Source organism: Capronia epimyces, assembly GCF_000585565.1.
Source record: "Capronia epimyces CBS 606.96 chromosome Unknown aczIQ-supercont1.1, whole genome shotgun sequence".
NCBI lineage: Eukaryota > Fungi > Ascomycota > Eurotiomycetes > Chaetothyriales > Herpotrichiellaceae > Capronia > Capronia epimyces.
This window is the reverse complement of record NW_006912904.1, coordinates 2,894,314-2,915,958: the sequence shown is the minus strand read 5'-3', so window position 1 is coordinate 2,915,958 and position 21,645 is coordinate 2,894,314. Positions and strand designations below refer to the sequence as shown.

The window sequence follows — 21,645 nt, the reverse complement described above, 5'->3', positions numbered from 1 at the left end:
GATCTAGTCATGGCGTTCACGATCACGCCGTCTCACATCTTGCATACATCGACCACCCAATCCTGTTGCATTCCAGCCCCTTCAATTGTATTGCTGGGGGATGAAGTTCTCCATTAGGCAAGTGGATTGCCTCAGAAGGAGAAAGGCACTGCAGGGGAGCATTTAGACAGACAATTTGCGCACAGGGTTGGTATGAGTGGAAAGGTCGGACGAAAAAAAGAGGCGGTGAAGAGAGGACGTGGCTCCAGTTGAGGCGTGAGGAAGATGCATTTCAAGCAGATTTGGAGTGGAAGTGGAATGCAATGGAGCATTCGTAGTAGCGAATGACAGGATGCTCTCCGGACCTTTCCTTTCGATGAGGCGATGAATTCACGGCAGCAACTGCAAGCAAACGGGCGTCTCATCAGCTACGAGTACTCCGTACTGCACAACTAAAAGGTCCTTGAATGACGTACCACTCAAAGGTGGGTAGGCTGCGCTGTGACTTTCGACTTCCAATACTGCCAGACTACCAAAAGGCAAGTATCTCAACTGCTGTGCCTGCAATATTTGCCGTACCTACCTAGGTATCCTGCAAGTTTTGTCGGTCGATCAGAGACGCGTAGAGTCATGGTGTCCTGGTGGTCCTAATGAAGCGTCTTCAGCAGTTGAAACAAAGAACAACCTCTGCGTTTGTTGGTTGGCAACACCGCAGAAATGCCCACAGGAATCTCATCTCCTATTGCCAATGGGACCGATCCTCTCTCAAAGCCACAGACATCGAGCTCTTCGATCCTCGACCCGGCCAACTTTCCACAAATTCTCTCGTCAGAGACAATCCACATCTCGTTAGTCTACGATCCTCTGGACATTCCGACCTACCTCCGCTTCACTCGCTCGCCTACTGCAGGTGCCAACGTGCTCTTTTTGGGCACTACTCGCAATAACTTCGACTCCCGGCCGGTATCACGGCTGTCATACTCAGCTTACCCGTCCCTTGCCCTTAAATCTCTGTACGCCATTGCCGAAGACGTACAAAAAAAACACGGACTTGAAAAAATAGTGATAGTCCACCGTCTGGGGGAAGTCAAGGTCGAGGAGGAGAGTATCGCTGTTGTGGTGAGCAGCGGGCATCGTGAGAGTGGCTGGAAGGGTGCGGAAGAGATCTTGGAGAGGGTCAAAGCAAGGGCTGAAATCTGGAAGAGAGAGTGGTTTGCTGACACTGGCGAAGTGCAAGAAGGTGTTTGGCGGGCGAACAAGGACAGAGACGCGAAAGGCAACATCATACAAACGAAGTAATGCGACGGGCTGTCGTTCGTCCGTTGTCTGTCTATAGGACGCGCATTGCATCTGAAAATCTACCAACTTCTCCTACAAGTTCACTACTCTCAACACCCGTTCAGGCTGAAGACACGTTCAGGCAATGCTCTATTTGAGCGGCCGAGGCTGGAGATTTTGTTTTTCTGTGGGATCTACGGCCCATTGTGGTCTTCGCACAGCGTTCAGGGCTACTTCTACAAGCATTAACACTTCATGCCAACCGATCACGCCTTTGGGTGACTTTTGCGGCGATAAAGATTTGAGCGGCCAGCCTGCCGGAAAGAATACAGTCGAGGTAACTCGGTACTAAAGGAATTCAAGGTCAATGCTACACCATCAACTTTCCACGACCAAATGGGTAAGTTTTATGACAAGGTCGCTTCTGCAGGAGTACCGCCAATAACATGAACAGCCTTCAGACAAGATCTTGTATGGCGAACTAAGCTGGAGACTGGAGCGGAATCGAGGTGGCTGGGAACCGTACTCAAATTTATTCGGGTACCGGGGAGTTGGGAGTGGAATGGTTGCAGGAGCCCTGTGCTCCCGATCACCACAGAATAAGCAACGATGTTCTGAACATGTCAAAGCTTGCTTCAAGTCTATGAGTAAGTTGAGCGGTCCCATGTCTCGCAAATTCAGCCACCATCGATAGTCAACGCAGATACCGTTCTGCTGTGGGGTGACCTCGTGATCTCTTCAGAAGAGAGGTCCGCTAGTGCCAGCCAAGAACATACATGTTTGGAGCGCAGCGCGCCACGTCATGGAGCCAGGAGGACTTGTATCAAGAGCGGGAAAACTGTCATGCAATGGGATCAAAGCACGACCAGACAAGCAACGGCCTATACTGGTATCGCACGATAAGTCCCATACTCGGACTGGACGTGCAAGGAAATTGAGATGCTATGTCGTCTGAAAAAGAGCAGTCGCACAATGCGGCTAGTTATCGATATTTGGTGGAGAGGAAAGCTGTCGAGTTCAGGGACTTAGCGCACACTTGACAGTCTCGAGTGAAGTCAGAGATGGGTGTCCAGCCACCAGCTTCGTTGACTCAAGGACAATTGACATGAAGATGACACGAGCGTCGACAACGTCATGAGCAGCTTGCAATGCGGCATACTCAGGCTTTTCTCCCTGTCTAGGGCGCGGGCGGCCATGCAGTCAGACTGGGATGACCCCGGCCCCCTTTGAATACATACCCTGTACAAGTTTTCCTCGAAATATCTCCAGCAGCTGGTCTGAGCACACGGGAGAATATGTACCTACGTATAGTAGTACACCGTGTTCAGATTTCAGAGCTTCAAAAATTCGCCTTTCTCCTGCTCCATTAACACGGATTGGACCAACACCGTGTGAATGGAGTCTAGGGCTACCCATGCGGCTTATATGCCTCGTTCAGTGAACACTGAATATGCAGCCTTGAACCTTGTAAGCTTCGGGCATGACTTTGTAAGGCCAACCCAGGTGCGTCCGTCGAAGGGGATACCTGGTATGTATGTGGCTCACCGTCAGCCGGAATCCGTACGGATACCTTAATGCCCACTCGGAGAAAAACCAACCTCTTAGATGGAATACCCAAGTCATACTTTCATGATTATCATTGTCGAGGCGTCGACGCATCATCGAAAATCTCCCGAGCACATGACATTGGGGTCGGATATTCCGGCATCGGGTTCTGCCCTTTGGCTGAGATCTTTTTATAGATTGTTAGTCGGCGGACTAAAGCCGTTTCAGAGTCTAGTGTGACTGCATTCCACAGTCAGCAACCGGGATGCCTTGACCTCCTCCCCCGTCGATTGAGTCCACACAGGGGTGCGTTTAGGCACCATCCATGATGATTGCCGTCAAGCCTCGAGAGTTTGATGTCCGTCGTTACATGTTCAGTATTGAAAGCGCACCACGGAGCTTCGATCCGCCGACAGCCTCACGGCAGGGCTCATCAGGCTCTCGGCGTGCGGTGGCGTGGCTTCCAGCCTTAAGCATCCACCAAGGCAGACTTCTCGGCCCGCCTGTGGGGGGAGGGTCAAGACTCGAGAGTCAAGAGTCAAGACCATGGCAGGATTCCACGTTTTGATGATTAGCACGAGTACGGATACTACTGGGTACTTATCAGTATCTCGGTTATCACTCTCGCCGGACCCAGAGCCAGACGAGACCAGGCGTGGCATCACATCCCCATGCATAGTTAAACGCACGCGGTCATGGGAGCTACCAACAAAGCCAAGAACGGACTACTGCAACAAGTTCAAGACTCAGGACTGAGTTGGAGACTGAGTGAAAAGAGCTGTTTTGAGATAGCCTTCCCCACCACCGATTGGCAGCAGTACTGGTGCTTCGTGTCTATCAGCCAGCCACGAGCTCTGGGCTCTGTAATGGGAAAGGTCGAATGTAAACTAAGTGAATACCCGACAAATGTACGCCCTTTTCCAGAAGTCATAATCATCCAATAAAGCCTCGGTCCACGGAAGGAGTACACATCCATTCTGTGTCCAAGCGACATTGTCGTTTACAGATCGCAGCGAGCGCGACTGGGGTTTTTCGGTCCTGGGAGAACACGAGTACAAGACACGTACGTACGCGTACGCGTACTGAATTATATGGTGTACGTATTTGTCTCAACGTAGGCGCTTGTAATAATACCTAAGCGACGACATCCCTAAAGAGGGGCCTTGCTAGCTGATTCAAAGTGATCTGGGTGGTAAGGCTGTGGCGCGAAGGAGCGTGGGCTGGCTCCAAAGGAAATTGGAAACCATCTAGCGAGAGGCGAAGGCGAAGGAACCATTGTGATTATTGCTGCTAGTACTTGGTGGGCAAAGATCACAGTGAAGATCTGATAATCATACAATGCAGGCGGATGGAGGGACAGGGGCGCCAAGAAGGGAGAGAGATTAATGCTGAGGAAGAAAAGGAGAAACCACAGTGCAGAGTAAATTGGGATTATTATTATTATGGTCATTATGGAGTGGAAGATTGCTGCTCTGACGATTTTACATACAAGGCACTGAGCTAGGTACCTATAGGTAATCTTCTTCCAGGACGGTACACATGGCAATACTAGAGGTAGTATCCGTCCAGTTAGTCTAGATAGCCGGTCTGCACTCACGTGTACCTGTCGGATCTCAGCTCTATCATTTCATATCTACTAATCACTAGAAAGCTGCCCGAGCATACAGATAGAATGTTCTGTTTCAGTAATACGGTTCGGCAGGTACTAGGTAGTAAGGCCCCTAGGTAGGTACTCCGTATTGTGTTTGGGGGGCACTAACATCCCCTTGCTAAGGGACAGTAAGACGCAGATTGAAGGGAAAGTGATTGGGGCAGGCACTCGCACACTTTCCCTCTTGGGGACAAGTATGCAGATTCCGGGGAGGGCAGCGCACCTAGCAAACCCACTTGCCCAGGCGATCGGGGAGGAAAGTCCGTGGAGGAGATGGACATGGGCAGTGAAACCCCCTGCCGCCAGACAAGGATCAAGATTGCGGCACAGCGGGGCACGTCTTTTAGGCTTTTAATCTTCTGCCCTTCTTACAGCGTAGCCTGCCTGCCATTTACAGGGCCTTTGCCACTAGCCAAACACGCTACGGACTCGTTTTAGCAACAGGCAGCCCAGTCGAGCGTGCCCATTGGAGGTACTGGGAGGCCCTGCGGGCACCGGCTGACCTTCAATCTTGCTGGATGGCCACAATAACCAATAATCACTGCAACCCCTGGGATCGTAGCTCTCCTAGGCCTGCTTAAGGCTAGTAGTTGGTCTGCCTTGGCTGAAAATAATAATACGGTATCGGTATGTGGATGATTTCTCTCCGTTGTCCTCACTGCCTTCACTTCACGCGGAAAAAGGGTGAACGCAAAAGGTAATTTTAGGCCAACGGGTATGTATTTGTATATTGCTGCAGCACAGTCTTGCCACTCGCATTGTTTGTCGTTGCATTTGGCTGTCGGAATCACAATCACGGTCACGGTCACGGCGACACAGATTTAGCTGTGTTCTTTTTAGGCAGATGATGATGATGATGGTGATGGTGATGATAAATGGCGCGATAGCAATACCCACTTCGTTCACCCTGGTAACAGTGCTTAGTACCTAGTGCATCTCGATGCCCAGGATCAATAAACAACACCTATCAGGGGTCCTTAAGTATCAGGGTAATATTGATCTCAACCTGCTGTATCCGTATTATTGCGCACAATCCGTACTGTGTACTCCGTACCTACCAGGTAGGTAAGGGTGCTCCTCATGGTAATGCTGTCACCAAGTTGCTGTACGGAGTACTAGTATGCTTGATGAAGGTAGCTGTAGCCATTACTGTCAGGACTATTAGCACTAGCCGGAAGCCACTGCCTACCTGGGAAGGTACCCAAGGTGTCGGTCGGGGTCCTATCTCACTGGCATTTGTACGGCGTACAAACGAGTCGGTGGTGGCGGGTTTGGTGTGCAGGTAACAGTAGGTATCACATACTACCCAGCACCCTATGCCATATGGTCCCCAAAGTAGGCACCACTAGTCTATAGCATCCCTGGGCTGTGCAAGGTCAGCCCGTAGGCCTGTCGTATCCGAGCCACGGTAGAACGCCCCCAAAAACGAAAACGAAAGCCAAGGCGCAGCACGGTATGGAGCACTCCGTACTGGAAATAATAATACGGCGTACAGCAAGACCAACGTCGTAAAGCCTCGCCCGCCGCCTCGGACTCGGGGCCTAAAAATGCTGGTCTAAGTAAAGACTGCGTGCCTAAGCCTAATAATCCCCATTCCTTTGCCTCTAATCCCTTCCCGGACTAAGCTCGCATAGCAGGAACCCAACCCAAGGCCCGCAGCTCCAAAGCACCAACTCGACCTTGTCCACCAACCCAGCTCGCTCCCAAATCAGCCCGTCTCGCAGGCCACAGCGGGTTTCTTCCTCTCACACTCGCTCTCATCACCATCCTTCTCCCTCCTCCCCGTTTCGGGATCGTCATCCTCCTCGCTCCTCTTGCGGATCTGTTTCTGGTCTTGGGGGCCTTTTCTCCTTCTTCCCTGCTGCTCCCTGCCCGGACCGACTACTTACTATAGTACCTGCTGCTTCCTCCTTCTCATTTACATTCACTCGCTCAATCGCTCGCTTCCTCACTCACACCTGGGCCTGCCTCTCAGTCTAGTCGACCCTGGCCCGGCTGTGTTGTTGTAATTGCTCGTCCACCACCACCTTCACACTCGTTGACCATCCACCACACTGGCGGCTCCAAACTCTTGGGACAGCTGGGAAGTCGCAAGTGGCTACGACTCTTCCTCGCGTCCTCCATCGGCCCAAGCCCTCCGTCCGCAACAACATCGACCGACCACAGTCGCTGCCTTCCCGTCCGCAGAAACAGACGCCGCATTGAATCCCGCAGGCATGGAGGACGACACCGGGAGCAACAGCGGCCAGACGCTGCGTCCCTTCTCACAGCCTACCATGAATTCGAGATTCCCCTCGTTACGACGCCTCAACTCGACCGAACCATACCGGCATCGATCGCTACCCGCCGAACCCTCACCTGGCTCCGACCGCGCCAGCAGTGAAATCACCTTCGCTGTTCTATACGATGATAGCCGAGACTACCACGTCGGCCATTACGACGATCAGGGATCGATGCGATCCGCCCAAAACAGACCCGACTCTATGGCCTCGTATGCCCCCTCTTTCCACACCCGTGACTCCCGGGTTGTGAGCGACGATAACTACCTCGACCGTAATCCCGACTTTGTTGCTAACCAGAGGCTGCTTGCCGAGGGCTACCTGAATAGCAACGACTCCTTATATGACCAATCTGTCCCTCGCTATCCTACTCAATCTGAAGAAACTTTGGCAATGAACGCCCTGCATAATTCATACCCCCGTGATGAGAAGAGACCGCTCTCCCGGTTGATGACCCCGCCCATGGATCGAGCACAGAGCAAGCATTCGCACGAATCGTGGTGCACGTGTGATGAAGGCCACGGCCACGGCATGGCCGACAAAAAGGATCCATCAAAGTTCGACATCGAAGCCCAAAATGGGCCGCCTACTCCTACGCCTTTCCTTCCCAAAGAGAAGCCTGGTGATCAATATGTGGTGAGTGCAAACCTGCTGACCTGTAAAAACCACTCTGCTAACTAAATGGTCTCATTAGGTCGGGTTTAATGGTCCCCAAGATCCCCTGAATCCCAAAAACTGGCCTTCGAAAAAGAAGTGGGCTGCGACCGCTCTGACAGCTTCATTCACATTTCTCTCACCTCTGGCCTCGTCCATGGTCGCTCCTGCGCTTCCTCAGATCCGAAAAGACTTCGGTATCACGAATCAGATCGAGTCGCAGATTGTCCTCTCTATCTTCGTTCTCGCCTATGCTATTGGCCCTATGATCCTGGGTCCCCTCTCCGAACTCTATGGACGTGTCATCGTCCTCCAATCCTCCAACGTGATGTTCCTGGCATTCAACACCGCTTGTGGCTTCGCCCAAACCAAGCAACAACTGATGGCTTTCCGCTTCTTGGCTGGTCTGGGAGGCTCCGCTCCACTTGCCATCGGTGGTGGTGTACTGGGCGACCTCTTCAAGCCCGAAGAGCGCGGGAAGGCAATGGGTCTTTATGCCATGGGCCCTCTCCTCGGACCTGCTGTCGGTCCCATTGTGGGAGCTTGGGTAGCCGAAAAATCCACCTGGCGATGGATGTTCTACGCCACCTCCATCGTCAACGTGTTCATCCTTCTTGGTGGATTTTGGAAGCTCAACGAATCCTACGCCCCGTACATCCTCCACAAGAAGGCCAAGATGCTGCGCAAAAAGACGGGTGACGAACGCTACCGCGCAGAAGGTGAAGGTGATGTTGACCAACCTGTCTGGAAGAAGATTGTCGCTACAATGGGCCGTTCCTTTGGAATGCTGTTCTCTCAACCCATCGTCCAGATCTTGGCTCTCTACATGGCCTTCTCCTACGGTATCCTTTACCTTGCCTTGTCTACCTTCCCGGAACTCTACATGAACGTTTATGGCGAAAGCGTCGGTGTATCCGGCCTCAACTACATCTCCCTCGGTCTCGGCTTCTTCATTGGCGCTCCGCTTTGTGGCAAAACCAGCGACAAGGTCTATCAGAAGCTCAAGGCCAAGGACAAGCGAAACCAAGGCAAACCAGAATTCCGTATGCCGGTTGTCATTCCCTTCTCGTTCTTCGTCCCCATCGGTCTTTTCACATATGGATGGTCTGCTCAAGCCAAGACGCACTGGATCGTCCCCAACATTGGGTCTTTCATCTTTGGCATCGGTACAATCGCCGCCTTCCAATGTGTCACCACTTATCTCGTCGACACCTATGCCAGATTTGCTGCATCGGCCGTGGCTGCAGTCACCATTCTTCGATCTCTAGCGGGCTTCGGCTTTCCTCTCTTCGCCCCTGCCATGTATGACGCTTTGGGGTTCGGCTGGGGTAACACCGTCCTAGCGCTCGCCGCCATTGGCATTGGAATGCCCGTTCCCATCCTGTTGTGGATCTTCGGCGAGAACTTGAGGAAGAAGAGCGCTCTCGCCTCCAAGGGTCCGCCTCCAGGAAAGGGCGGTCCAGGAGGCCCCGGCGGTCCCGGCGGTCCTCCAGGAAAAGGCCCTGGAGGCCCCGGGGGCCCTGGAGGTCCTGGCGTAAAAGGTCCCGGTGGTCCAGGAATGGGTCCTGGGGGTGTTCCGATAGGACCCCCTCCACCGTTTCCTGGAGGGCCGGAACGACAGAGGCCTAACTAACTAAGTCTGAACGGTTGGTTGGACAAATGACAAACAAGAAAACAACATGTCGAAATATATTAATATAATTGCCCTCTTTGTATCTATGTCGTCTATCGAGACTTCTACTACGTCAATCATGGAATAGCGGGACAGGCGTCTATTTGGATGTTGGAATGGGTCTTTGGGTGCGCAAGAGCGCCGGCAGTGGAGGGTTACGGTACTCATTTCATCCTTCACCATTTATTTTGGACCTACGTGTTGGAGCGGTCGAGGGAAGCGGGGGTGTGGTGTGATGTTGGTACGGATATGAGGATGAGGATGAAGATGAAGCGATGGACCACTTGATGGAGATTTCCTATACAGGTCAAAAATGGATTTCTTAAAGACTTCAAGAAAATTTGACTTGTCGTGTAATCTGTCCTGAGTCCTATAGGATTGAGAGCTTGCTGGTGGAAGTTCGTCTTGCACCCTGTTAAACACCGAGGCATTTCCAGCCCCGTCCTTTGATCTGTACGGCGCTGATGGACGTATGGATAGGTACGGAGTATGTACCCCGTATAGTCACGGCTCCCCTTAGGTCCCTTTGCTAATGAACAAGGCCTATAAATATAAATCGTATTATGGCAAGTTCGTGGCAAGTATTTCAAATTATGGCTGGCCTCTTCTAATGGTTATATAGAGAGAGAGGGAGAGAGAGAGGGAGAGAGAGAGGGAGGGATGAGAGGGATACAAGGAATAACAGATCACAACGTATTGAACTGAACTGATATTACGGGCTATAATCTATAGTTGGTTTAGGTGGTTTGCTGGTCGGCTGATGTCTGATATCTGATATCTGATCTCTGATTCCTAACATGTCACGCGATGGAGTCACCAAAGAGTAGCCAGCAACCTTCTTCAGCGGTTCAAGTTGGGAGACGTCCGTCGACCGTGCATTGTCGGTATATTCCCACTTTCACTTTCCATTTCGCCCCTCCAACCTTCCACTACGAGGAACGACACGACCGTAGTTGGAGCGATGAGGCAGTCTTAACGGGTGGTTTCAAGAACCGCCGTCATCGTACTGTATTGTAGCAACGTATGTGGATTGATATGGGCCTGGTTCGAAAGACGATGACATTCGAAGGCCAAAACCCAAAGACCAAAACCCAAAAGCCATAGAGCTCCTGGATCTTGATCTTCAGCGGCAGCGGCGCCAGCAGCCCTGGGCGAATTGAACATTTCTCCAAGCGGCTCGATGCTGTAGTTCAGGATGACCGCGGCCGGCAGCCATAGCGGTTACTGTATGTCTTAGAGACTCGTGGGATGCCCACGTGGACCCTGGGTTCTTTGACTGTTGAATGCATTAATTTTGCTTTTTGCGATGCTTCCATTGTTGAATATGTGTGCATTTCCGAGCCTGAACCTGACGAGTTGCGGACAATTTGGCACAAATCCCCCTTCTTCAACATCATACGAGAGACTAAAGTCGGCCATTTTGTCATCCCAGGGTCTAGGTGCAGACGAGCGAATAAAGTCGCAGACCAACAGATAATTCAGCTGGGTCCGGTCACTGAGACCGACGGCACAGGCATCATGTTCGAGGCGGAAGCAGGAGCGTCGTGGAAGCTGTGGGCGCCCATACTAGGCTTCGGAGTGGCCTTGGTCGTCGCGGTCCCAGAGGACATGCCAGGGATTTCATCAACAGTGCCGGACTTGCTGTTGGTCAATCTGGTGGACAGGCGCTCCTCGTCTCGGATTTGAGTATGCTGGTCGTCGTCTTCGTCGTCGTCGGTGGCTCTGTCCTCGTCGATCTTCTTGCCGGACAGCTTGTACATAGTGCGCTTCGACACACGAGACACAGCGCGGAACGCTTGTGCAACCGGATGGAAGATCAATCGGACTAGGCGCCAGAGTGGGCGGAGGACAATCGCCATGCCATTCACGGTGGCGTTGAAGACCAGGCCGAACCAGGCGTCGGGGAAACATCTGACGAGGATAGCCCAAAGCAGACAAGGCAGAGCGGTGAGTATCGAGATGGCCCACTGGGCACCGGTAAGGTGGGTGACACTGAAGGCACGGCCGCCGACAAAGATGATCATGATCTGCCCGGCGACCATGAGGCAGTTGATGGCTAAAAACCAGTAGTTGCGGTGGATGCCCTCAAAGATGTTGAACTTGTTGTCCAGTCGGCGGTTGTTGACCTGGTTGAAGATCTGCATCCACACGAATGAGTTGAAGACGACAGTGTCGAGTTGGCTGCGCTGCGCCGCATCGTAGCCGAAGATGGTCATGCCGGCGAAGTACAGCACGAAGGTCACGACGAGTTGGTATACAGCCTGGCCCACGATCATCTTCCACATGTTGATGGTGATGAGCGGCTCCGATTTCGGCTGTGGTGGCCGGTCGAGGATCTTCTTGGTCGGCGCGTCCGTCGCGAGTGCCAGCGCCGCCAAAGTGTCCATGATCAGGTTGACCCAGAGAAGCTGCACCGCCGAAAGCACTGAGTGGTTGCCGTCATTGGACACGGCCGACACGAAGGTCAAGACCACGGCGGTGATGTTGACAGTGATCTGGAACTGCAGGAATTTCTTGACCGCGTCGTTGACCGCCCGCCCCCACATCAGCGCCGTGATGATGGACGAGAAATTGTCGTCGAGCAGGATGATGGACGACGCTTCCTTGGCCACCTCCGTCCCGGCAATGCCCATGCTGAAGCCGACGTCCGCCAGCTTCAGCGCAGGCCCGTCGTTGGTCCCATCGCCCGTCACCGCCACCGTCTCGCCCAGGTGCCGGAGCCGGCCGACGAGGATGCGTTTGTCCTCGGGCGACGAGCGTGCCAGCACGCGCAACTTGGGAAGCATCTCGTCCATGGCCTGCGGTGAAAGCTGTCTGAACTTCGGGCCTTCCATGACCACGCAGTCTTGGTTCTCGACGAGGATGCCACAGTCGCTCGCAATCGCCCGCGCCGTCGTCATGTTGTCGCCCGTGACCATGCGAACCACCACACCGGAACGTTGGCACTGTGCGACCGCCTCGATCACGCCCTCACGGAGCGGGTCATGGATCCCGACCACGCCTACCCAAGTCATGTCGTGGAAGATGTCGTTGAAGTCAGCCAGCCGGCCGTCTTCCTCAAGCACCTTCGCACCGGCGGGAGGCCATTGTGGGTAGTCCTTGTACAGCATACCGATGGTGCGGAGAGAGTGCTGGGCGTAGTCTTCGATGGTGGCGGCAAGAGTCTCCTTGTCGTCTTCCATCAGATCGATCACTTCGTACTGGTGGTCGTAGATGTTGGAAATGGCCTTGGTAGCGCGTGCAAGCATGATTTCGGCCGCCCCCTTGACCAGCAGTCGGTATCCATCGCCGACCTTGACCACAATGCCCATGCATTTCCTGGCGGAGTCGAATGGGATAAGCTGCTTGATCTTGTAGTTCGATCGTTCGGCTGCCAGGCCGTCCAGGCCAAAATGCTCCTTTGCGAGGGTGAGAAGCGCCACCTCAGTCTTGGACCCGATGAACGTGGCCACGCCCTTTTCCTCGCCTTCGAAGGCCGTGCTGTTGAGAGTGACGGAAAGTCGGAGCAGTTCCTTGACATTGGCACCCAGTCTTCCGAACATGATGGCCGGACGACTCACATCGGAGTCTTCCTCCGGGCGAGAGGCGGCCAACTTCTCGTTCAGACCCACGGCTCCGGCCACGACGGTCATCTTGTTTTGAGTCAGGGTGCCAGTCTTGTCGGAACAGATGGTGGTCGCATTGCCCATGGTCTCACACGCGCGGAGCACTCGGACAAGATTGTTCTCTTTCAACATCCTGGTCGTGGCAAAGGCCAATGCCAGAGTCACCGCCAAGGGGAGGCCCTCGGGGACAGCGACCACGATGACAGTGATGGCCACGATCAAGATGTCCAAAAACTCCTGTGCCTTGGCCGCCCCAGGGCGAGAGTCCCCCGACAGGTGGGCGAGGAACTTGATCAACAAAATCATAAAGAGCAGCCCAGCAGCAGCCGAGCCGAGACCACCAATCCAGTTGGCCAGCCTGCCGAGTTTGACCTGCAGCGGCGTTGGCTCGTTTTCGGTCTGCAGGCTCATCAGGATCTTGCCGTAGGAGCTGTTGGTGCCGACACTGGTCACGAGGTATGTCCCAACGCCCTCCAGGACTTTCGAGCCGCTGATGATGAAAGGGTCTAGTTTGGAGGTGGCGGTGCCGTCTTGGATCCGCTGCCAGACTTCCTCGCCCTGGGTCTTCTTCATCTGGTCCGATTCCCCGGTTGCGGAAGATTCGTCGCATTTGATGCCATGCCCAGAGATGAAGATCCCATCAGCCGGGACCGCATCGCCCGGTTCAAGGTGAAGAACATCTCCGACCATGATGTCGTGGACCGAGATTTGGATGGACTTGCCGGATCGGACGACTTTGACTTCCCGATCATCTTTCTAGCGGAGCTGTCAGGACAGGACGGGACAAGACAAAATCGCACAACTTACTCGCTTGTTGAGTTTCACGAACTGTCGTTCCTTCTGCCAGTCATTCACCGCGCCCACGCTAACGACGATGAGGATAGCTACGCAGATCGCAACTCCTTCTACCCAGTCGACGCCCGATTCGCCTGTCACGCTCTCATAGATACCCAGGGCCAAGGAAACCACGGCGGCTCCGGTGAGGAGGATGAGAATCTTGTCGTTGTAAGCCCGCCAAATCAGCAGCAATATTCCTGCAGGTTTCCGGTCAGGGAGGCGGTTGTCTCCAAACACGCGAAGCCGGTCCACGAAGTGCTTTGTCGAATCTGAAGCAGCCGCTGCGGTGACCGACGTTTGTTGGCTCAGAGCAATGTCCGAGAAGGCGCTCTTTGCCCCAGCAGCAGTCGCTTCCTCGAATGATACTTGTCCGTCGAGATGAGTTTCATCTATGGAGATCCCCGCGGTGATGCTGGTTCGCAGTCCCTTCTCTAGGCCTTTCATGCCGCCGAGGGCTTTGTATGCAGAAAGCGATTTCGGGTGAAGGAGCTTGTTGAGCTGACCGGGTGAGAAAGGAAAGGGATTGTTCTGGACATGGAAGTCCTTCTCATTGCCTTGATCGGGCTTCAAGGCCTCATCCGGAGGTTCGAATTCAAGGCTTGACTTGGAGTAGACAGTGACGCTGGAAGCTGCCGAGATGCCTGAATTCGATCGATATCGGGTTGTGGCGTCGCCTGACTGGATAGAGCCTGACCTTGAATTCAAGGTCGACCCGTCATAGGCGTATTTGTGTTCGGGAGAGGTCGGAGACAAATACGAGCCTTCGTCCACTGCGGTCTGAGGCGGTGTGGACATGCTGTAGCCCCTTCGGAGACCTGGCGTGGTTGAAGTCGGTGAAACTGCTTCAGGGTGATCGAATAGGTTCTGTAGTCACCAGATCAGAACCAGGAAAGCCTTGAAACACAGTAAATCCGTGCAAGTCGAGAACGTTATAGACATGGGCTTACCGATGTCTCGAGGGTAATCTTAGGCGCCCCAAGATTTTGGCCCGCCATGTTTGCCGTGATGGTCTTGACGTGCTGCCTGGACAGTTCTCGGGTGTTTAATTCATGGGGCTGGCCGTGGACGTGGACTCTGTTTTCAGCCTTGCGAGAACTGCTTTTTGAATCGAGGAGTTAAGATCAAGGGAGAATTTTGGGGGACAAGGCAACCACAAGGCAGCTGCGAGGGATATGAATATCGAACACGGCCATGATAACGAAGACCTGTTCTGCTGGAGATCCATATTGCCATGCACGAATGCTGGAACGGGCGTCTCGGAGTGGAGGGGTGAAGGAGGCTGTGCAGGCAGTTCCAGCCTGGGCAACCACCCATCCGCAGTGACACATGCATGTCGAGGTTGGGGTTTGAAGTAGGCGCCCACCTGCAGAGATCAGAGGTTGAGATTTCCGTCTTGTGTGGAGTCTGATCGCAGATCCAGTGGTTTCATGGCATGTTGCCTGTCGTTCACACTTGATTGCACTGTGGTACGGAGTACGGAGGACCTACACCTATGATTCGAGCCCCCGGTCGTGATATGATCGGGGCTGAGGCTTGGTCCAGAGAGCTACCCCTGGAGCCTCAGGCCATTTTTGAGGGCTTTCTTGCGGGGCAAACACTTCGACGACCATTGTCCATTAGTCCTTGCAAGCATCACCAAAATCAACTTACTGGCATATAACTCTATGTTGGATCCTGTGTCGCCACCAAGTCCCCAAAAGTCTTCCAAGATATCACTCTGACAACAAGAGTTGCTAGAGTCTGGCCACCGTCTTTAGTTGGTCTTGGCCAAACCGGACATTACTCCTTGGCTTCGTCTGGTTGACCTCAACAACTCTTGGATCTTGTCATGTTCACCCTACTTTGGTGGTTGGGCCCTCGATCGTGATCTTCTTCTCGTCATCCACAGCGTCTTCCCCGTAGGCAGGCTTCACGTCAACCGGTCGCAGGACGCTAGGCGACTCCGTCGAACATTGATTGCGCAGGCTGAAGAGAAGAACGAGCGGCGAGCTGGATGATTTGGGTTGTGAAGGAAAGAGGGAGATGAGATGCCACTCTCGCCTCTCTGCGCCCTCCGCCTCGCTCAGCCACACGAGGCACCAGCCACAAAAGGGCCAGCCACATCTCTATCAGTCACGTGATCCCCCCTCCTCCAGCCTTGCCACCCCATTGTGGCGGAGCCAGAAGTATCGATCGGCTGGGCAAAGTTCCACCACCTGGCATCCATCCATTCTTCTGTCCGGAAAGCGCCTTGGAGGCGAAGTCAAGCCCTAGTCGTGGTCTTTCTCGCTCCTCCCTGCCTCATACGGAGCTGAACGCCGTGCCTACAGGCCGGCAGTCATTCTACAATCGGTCAAGGCGCCGTCCACCCTGGTTACGTTCTCGAACTTGGGTACACAGGGGCTGTGGCATCGAATTTCCAACCGCAAGACTATGGCGACCCCTCTTCTTCTGTAGGAGGTTAAGGGGTTACTCCGCCTCATTCGATATCCACCGAACAACTCAAAAGCTCTCCATCTCGTCAAGTTTTTCAGCTTCTGCCTGCATTCTTGCAAAGAAATATACGTCGTCTCGAGCGGCCAAACCATCATAATTCGTTCGGTATAGTTGCGTGTATCTGTGGGAGAACTCTCGGCACTGACATGCGAGTCCTGAGCACTGCCAAATCTCCAGCACAGCCGCGCTAGGCTGTACATCTGCTGTGAGTTCTAGGCAAATTATGTCCCTCGAGACACAGGCCTTGAGTATGCACCACCATGGCGGCGGGGCTTTGGTCTGTAGAACTCGTTGATCTTATGAGGGCAGCCAACACTCCCACGCGTCCAGCTCCGCTCTCCCCTTGAAGGCTGCTCCGTCTACTCCAAAGCATGGCAAGCTCTGGTCTCACGCATGTGGTGAATTGTCTCACCAGCAGTTGCAGAACGCGCGGCTCTCACGAGTTTCGTACGTGAGGAACTTGTAGGCAGCATAGCCAAAGAAGTGTTCTTGTGCAATTCGCCCTCAGTGCCTGCACACCGCTGTGGAGGATCCAATCACCCACGAAGGATTTGGACGTATCATGTGCATGAAGAGAGACAATCCATGCGTCAAGAATCAACCTACCATGGCCAGTGATGGTGATGATGCGAAAGCTGGTGCCGGAAAAGAAGATGCAAGTTACTTGCCTTCACCTTCCCTGTGCCAGCCTGCATCCTGGCCACAAAGCCCATCTGACCCCACACCCCTTCTTTACCAGCACATGTCATGTCTTCGGAACCCTGCATCTGCTATTAACCACGGCGTGTTCGGGGAAACTCTGAATGAAAGAGATGTAGCGTTTGAAGATCATCGTGAAAGTCGATTCCGACCATACAGTAGTAAATCATACGCGATTGTCAAAGGGAACGCTATTTCCGACCAAGAAGTGGCGGCGTCAGTGATAGGAGTAGATGGCCTGAGGATGGAAGTGGCTTGCATCACTGCCTCTCTCGCGCTTCGCAGAGGAGAAAACTGAAGAAGCAGAGAGGAGAAGGAGAACTGAGAACTGAGGAAGTAGATGAGGAAAAAAGAAGGACGGCTCTAATTGGGCTTATGTGTACATATTACATACCCTGTATGAGATCATGATCGTAGCTCAGATATCATTCATAAAGCAGAGCTATAAGTCCCAGTACGCGGCTTCGAGGCTCAGGTCATCCCAGCCATCCGAGGGCAAAAAGGCTGCTGTTCGAAGCAGCTCCTCGAAGGGCAGGTCTTCCATCCGGAGAGGCTGCTGTTGCTCCATGCGTGAGCCCGAGACCGTGATCGAGGTTGTGTCGGCAGCTACAGGGGCAATGGCGTTCTCCACGTTCGTAACCGGTCTCGATTGTTCTGGTCGGGGCTCCTCCTGTGGTTGTAAGCTGTTTCTCGTCGAGTCGGATTCGATGGCGACCAGCCAGCCCTCAAAATCAAACGTCGGCTTGAGGTTCAGCAGGCGTGACGATCGGTCCTTGGGGCCGATCTGACGGAGATAGTTCATGACACCGTCCCTGACCTCCTGGATGTTCATTCTCAAGGCGGTTATGCTCTCTGCGCCACCTGTGAAAGACAGATGGGTGAGATAGTTGAGTTTGTAGTAGAGCGAAATCTGGCGAATCTGTGATCCTCCCGTCTCGTATCAGTCGTAGGCCTTTCCCTCGGAAAACATGACATCCACTGAATGAACATACCCAGTACACAGGAAGGTCCCAATATTGTCCTAAAGAGTTAAATGCGCGCATGCTCACGGCTAGATTCGATCTCGCCTTGGATCGTGATACGACAGGCTTCAGGCTGTTCCATTCGAAGGTGGTGAAAATTGCGTGGATGCTGGCGGCTGTGAACAAGCCGAGACCAGCAAAAGGATATGCCGAAGGTGCGAGGTCGAGATCATGCATTCGTGTGTACAGGTCGGCCGCCGAGTTTGCACTTTCTACCAAGGTGATGGTATAGTCTCGCCACCAAGTCTGGGGCGGTACGCAATCAGCCGGAAGCAGAGGTGTTCCGTCTGAAGGTCCTGGCAGATGTTAGCGACCGGGCATGATATACACATCTCAATAGACACTCACCAGCGGCGGGGTCATAGTCTCTGGAAGGGGTGAAAGGGGCATACTCTCGGTACAGGTATGTTTTGGCTTGAAAATAAAACATGAACATGAGCGACCAGAGCTTTCCTTGACCGGCGGCAACGACAAGAGGAAGGTTCCGAGGCCTATAATCCCAATATCTTGGAAGACTCTCTTTCCATGAGGCAAGACTATTCGCGTAGCGTGAGAAGGGCGCGTCCGCTAGCCACGGGCAGCGAGTATCGCGACGACGCCCACCCCGCCCATGCCATAGCACAATATTACCCAGTATGTTGATAATGCGGATTGTGTAGGAGAACAAGCTCGCAGACCCGGTAGCAACATCTGTCGCATCCACAGGCGGCGCATCTGTCAACCGGCCTGTCCTGCGCTCGCGACCGAATATGAAGTCCTCGTCGGGCTGAGGTAGGCGGGTGGTGATATCTTCGACGGCGAAGGTGGCAATCCGGTCACGACCGTTGGCCAACAGCCTGTCCAGGCAGTACATGCACCAAAAGGTTCGGCGGCGAACTTCAAGTTCGGTTGGAACCAAAACTGGTCGGGGACTGCCCCATACGAAGGATGTTTCATCCAGGTCTTCTTTGTGCAGCCGAGCGAGCTGAGCGAGGCGGGCAGCATGACCTACGCGCAACCAAGCTTGATGCTCAAGACCATGGCCGACCTCGACGACGCATAGGATCAGACAGCATTGGATGCTTGTGATCGAGGGCTGATTGAATACGCTCGGGTTGTCGACCTCTCTCTTAGCCATCTCCGCATAGTCATAGATACAAGCTGTTCCATTTGCAGGTAAAGATGTGCAATCTGGAAGGAATCTGAGGATGATTAGCCTTCCCTCTCTCGGGAGATATGGATAGTCTTACCTCGATGTCAGCGCAAGGATACATAGCAACAGCGGCAGCGGCAGTTGGTCCCCTACCGGGTCGTCGACCAATTGCTGTGGTGGCAGGAAGCATAGGAGACTGGTGGCATAGTTGTCACGAAAGAAGGCGAGGGCGGATCTTCGTAACTGTGATGAAGGCAATCTAGATGGAAAAGTTATTCGCCATTCAAGGGTATTGTCTGTCTTGAAGATGGTCAAGGGGCCTCTCTTACTGGACGTCTGGACCATTGTTTGTATCGCTCGCTTCAACCGTGTTCGACACAGGAGCGACAGATGGGTTCTGCTTTTGTCCTGGATAGACACAGTCTCGGTTCTTGGCTCTGCAGTTGCGACATTGTGGCCATTCGCCCGTACACCGTACTTTCCGTTGCCTGCGAACCGATCCGATCAGTCAGTATATTGTTAATGCTGTCAAAGACCTAGCCAACAACCAACTCTTACCTGCAGAAAGTACACGCAAGCGCCGTTCGCTGCTCTGTCCTTTTCCTGACTTTTAAAACTCGATGGCCGCCGGGACTGGAACTTGTTGGAGTGTTGCTGTCGGACATGACAATGGAAGGCAGCGCGGCTGCGACGGAGGTGGAAGACGGCAGACTGAGATGGGGCGCAGGAAAAGCCTTATCGCCGCCGATTGTGTGCCGGCATCTCCGCCTCATTTTTCACGGAATGCCGCATCTCGTCCCGCCCGAACACATCTTGACGTCCATGCTCTAATTATGGCCTGAGCCTGATCGAGCACACCATTACACCCATTAGGTGCCCATCTGTTTTACTCAGAATGTACTAACCGACAGCACTTCCCGCGGAGACGCGGTTCCGTCGGCGGCTTTGCCGTCTCGACTCTCGATAAGGTAGGGCGGACTGTGGGAATGGACTTACCTTGTGGTCGACTTAAAGGCAGTTGAGCTCTTTGTGCGTCCTCATCCATACCCAGCACTAGCTATAGTTGATTGACACCTGATATTGTGTAGGTGGTGACCACCTCCCACAATGACAGAGATCACGGCCACCACCAAAGCCTCGTCTACCGGTGGCACCATTGCTCTCAATGGAGCACAGAGTACAAAGATGGGACTGACGCTCAACAAAGAGTTGGCGACGGCCGAAATCTCCTATACCCTGAAAAACCCAGCATCCGAAGCAGCTCATAAGGCAGCCTCGGAATTCATGCCCGGGGGTAATACTAGATCAGTGCTCTACAACAGACCGTTTCCACTCTGCATGGGAAATGGCAAGGGGAACCGTCTGTGGGATGTGGATGGCCACGAGTATGAGAACACACACGCCCTTGCATCCTTCTACCTAGCTAACCGAACCAACTTAGATATTTAGATTTTATCGGCGAAATGACAGCTGGGCTATACGGGCATTCCAACGAGATCATTCGCGACGCTCTCTTCTCTGCCTTTGACCAGCATGGCGTCAATCTGGGTGCCCACAACCTCCAAGAGGCCAAACTTGCATCTCTTCTGTGCTCGAGATTCCCATCCATCGAGCATCTTCGCTTCTGCAACTCCGGAACAGAGGCCAATCTATATGCTCTCAGTGTTGCTCGGAAGGTGACAGGCAAGCGGAAAGTCGTTGCCTTCAATGGCGGCTATCACGGCGGCGTTCTGGGGTTTGCCCATGGGGTCAGTGAAAACACCGTCGACCCTGGCTATTGGATCCTCGGAACATACAACGACCGAGAGCATCTTGAATCACTGTTTGAAACGCATGACGATATCGCTGCCGTCATCGTCGAAGCCATGCAAGGCGCTGGAGGCTGCTTGCCTGGCGAAATCAGTTTCCTCCGGTCGGTTCAGTCGCTTGCCGCAAAAGTAAGTCAAAGCAGAACCTATGCTCTTCTTCATGCTCATCAAACTCCTTTGAATCGAGCCATCACTCATACCCATATCTAGCATGGAGCTTTGTTTGTCCTCGACGAAGTCATGACATCACGGCTGTATCCCTCCGGCCTCCAGGGCAAATATGATCTCCAACCTGATCTGACCACTCTGGGAAAATACATTGGGGGCGGTTTGGCAATCGGGGCCTTTGGTGGCCGAACAGAACTTCTCCAGACATACGACCCGCGTCAGAGCTCTGCTTTACCCCATTCTGGCACCTTCAACAACAACACGCTGACGATGGCGGCGGGTTATGCTGGTTTATCCCAAGTTTACACCCCTCAGGCCAACCTCGAGCTCAATGCTCTGGGCGACTCTCTTCGCATCAAGCTACAAGCAATCGCAAAGGGTACCAAGATGGTCATCACTGGGGTCGGTGCGGTGATGACCATTCACTTTCTGCGCCATGGTATGCCACCCCTGCGGACGGAAGACCTTGACAAGCATTCGGTACCTGAGCTCAAGAGGCTCTTTTGGTTTTGGTGCATTGAAAGAGGGTATTGGATCGCAGAAAGAGGCATGATCAGTCTCTTGTTGGGCACAACCATGCAAGACATCGACTTGCTTGTAAAGGCTGTTGACGGTTTCGTCATCCAGTATCGGACTGAGCTGGAGCTTGAAATCTAAGTCAGGCAGAATTGAAAAACCTGGCTACATCTATATAGGATTCTACCATTTAAGCTGGCTGGTAGGTGGCTGGCAACTGGTTAGACTTCCTGGTCCCGATCCAAACCAAAATCTCGTCCCAGTCATACAGGTCCCCTCACAGTTGTAGAGCCTTCTTAAGTGCTGCCAGTACGACGTCGTTATA

General features: G+C 53.4%; 5 protein-coding genes across 5 annotated transcripts; 3 read left to right on the top strand and 2 right to left on the bottom strand.

The window, feature by feature from the left end:
* Positions 1-696: 696 nt before the first annotated feature.
* On the top strand, positions 697-1,278 carry A1O3_01070 (uncharacterized protein; the record flags this gene model as incomplete). Its single annotated transcript, XM_007731218.1, has 1 exon — positions 697-1,278. The coding sequence occupies one exon, from the start codon at positions 697-699 to the stop codon at positions 1,276-1,278; it is 582 nt and encodes a 193-aa protein (XP_007729408.1).
* A 5,391-nt stretch (positions 1,279-6,669) lies between these two features.
* On the top strand, positions 6,670-9,019 carry A1O3_01069 (uncharacterized protein; the record flags this gene model as incomplete). The annotated part of the gene is made up of 2 exons (XM_007731217.1): positions 6,670-7,368; positions 7,427-9,019. The coding sequence occupies 2 exons, from the start codon at positions 6,670-6,672 to the stop codon at positions 9,017-9,019; spliced, it is 2,292 nt and encodes a 763-aa protein (XP_007729407.1).
* Positions 9,020-10,536: 1,517 nt separating this feature from the next.
* A1O3_01068 (Ca2+-transporting ATPase) lies at positions 10,537-14,295 on the bottom strand (the record flags this gene model as incomplete). The annotated part of the gene is made up of 2 exons (XM_007731216.1): positions 10,537-13,419; positions 13,471-14,295. The coding sequence occupies 2 exons, from the start codon at positions 14,293-14,295 to the stop codon at positions 10,537-10,539; spliced, it is 3,708 nt and encodes a 1,235-aa protein (XP_007729406.1).
* Positions 14,296-17,116: 2,821 nt separating this feature from the next.
* Positions 17,117-18,813, bottom strand: A1O3_01067 (uncharacterized protein; the record flags this gene model as incomplete). Its single annotated transcript, XM_007731215.1, has 3 exons — positions 17,117-17,593; positions 17,667-17,992; positions 18,045-18,813. 3 exons carry the CDS (start codon positions 18,811-18,813, stop codon positions 17,117-17,119), a joined length of 1,572 nt encoding a protein of 523 aa, XP_007729405.1.
* Positions 18,814-19,935: 1,122 nt separating this feature from the next.
* On the top strand, positions 19,936-21,461 carry A1O3_01066 (uncharacterized protein; the record flags this gene model as incomplete). The annotated part of the gene is made up of 3 exons (XM_007731214.1): positions 19,936-20,213; positions 20,270-20,765; positions 20,847-21,461. The coding sequence occupies 3 exons, from the start codon at positions 19,936-19,938 to the stop codon at positions 21,459-21,461; spliced, it is 1,389 nt and encodes a 462-aa protein (XP_007729404.1).
* Positions 21,462-21,645: the final 184 nt, after the last annotated feature.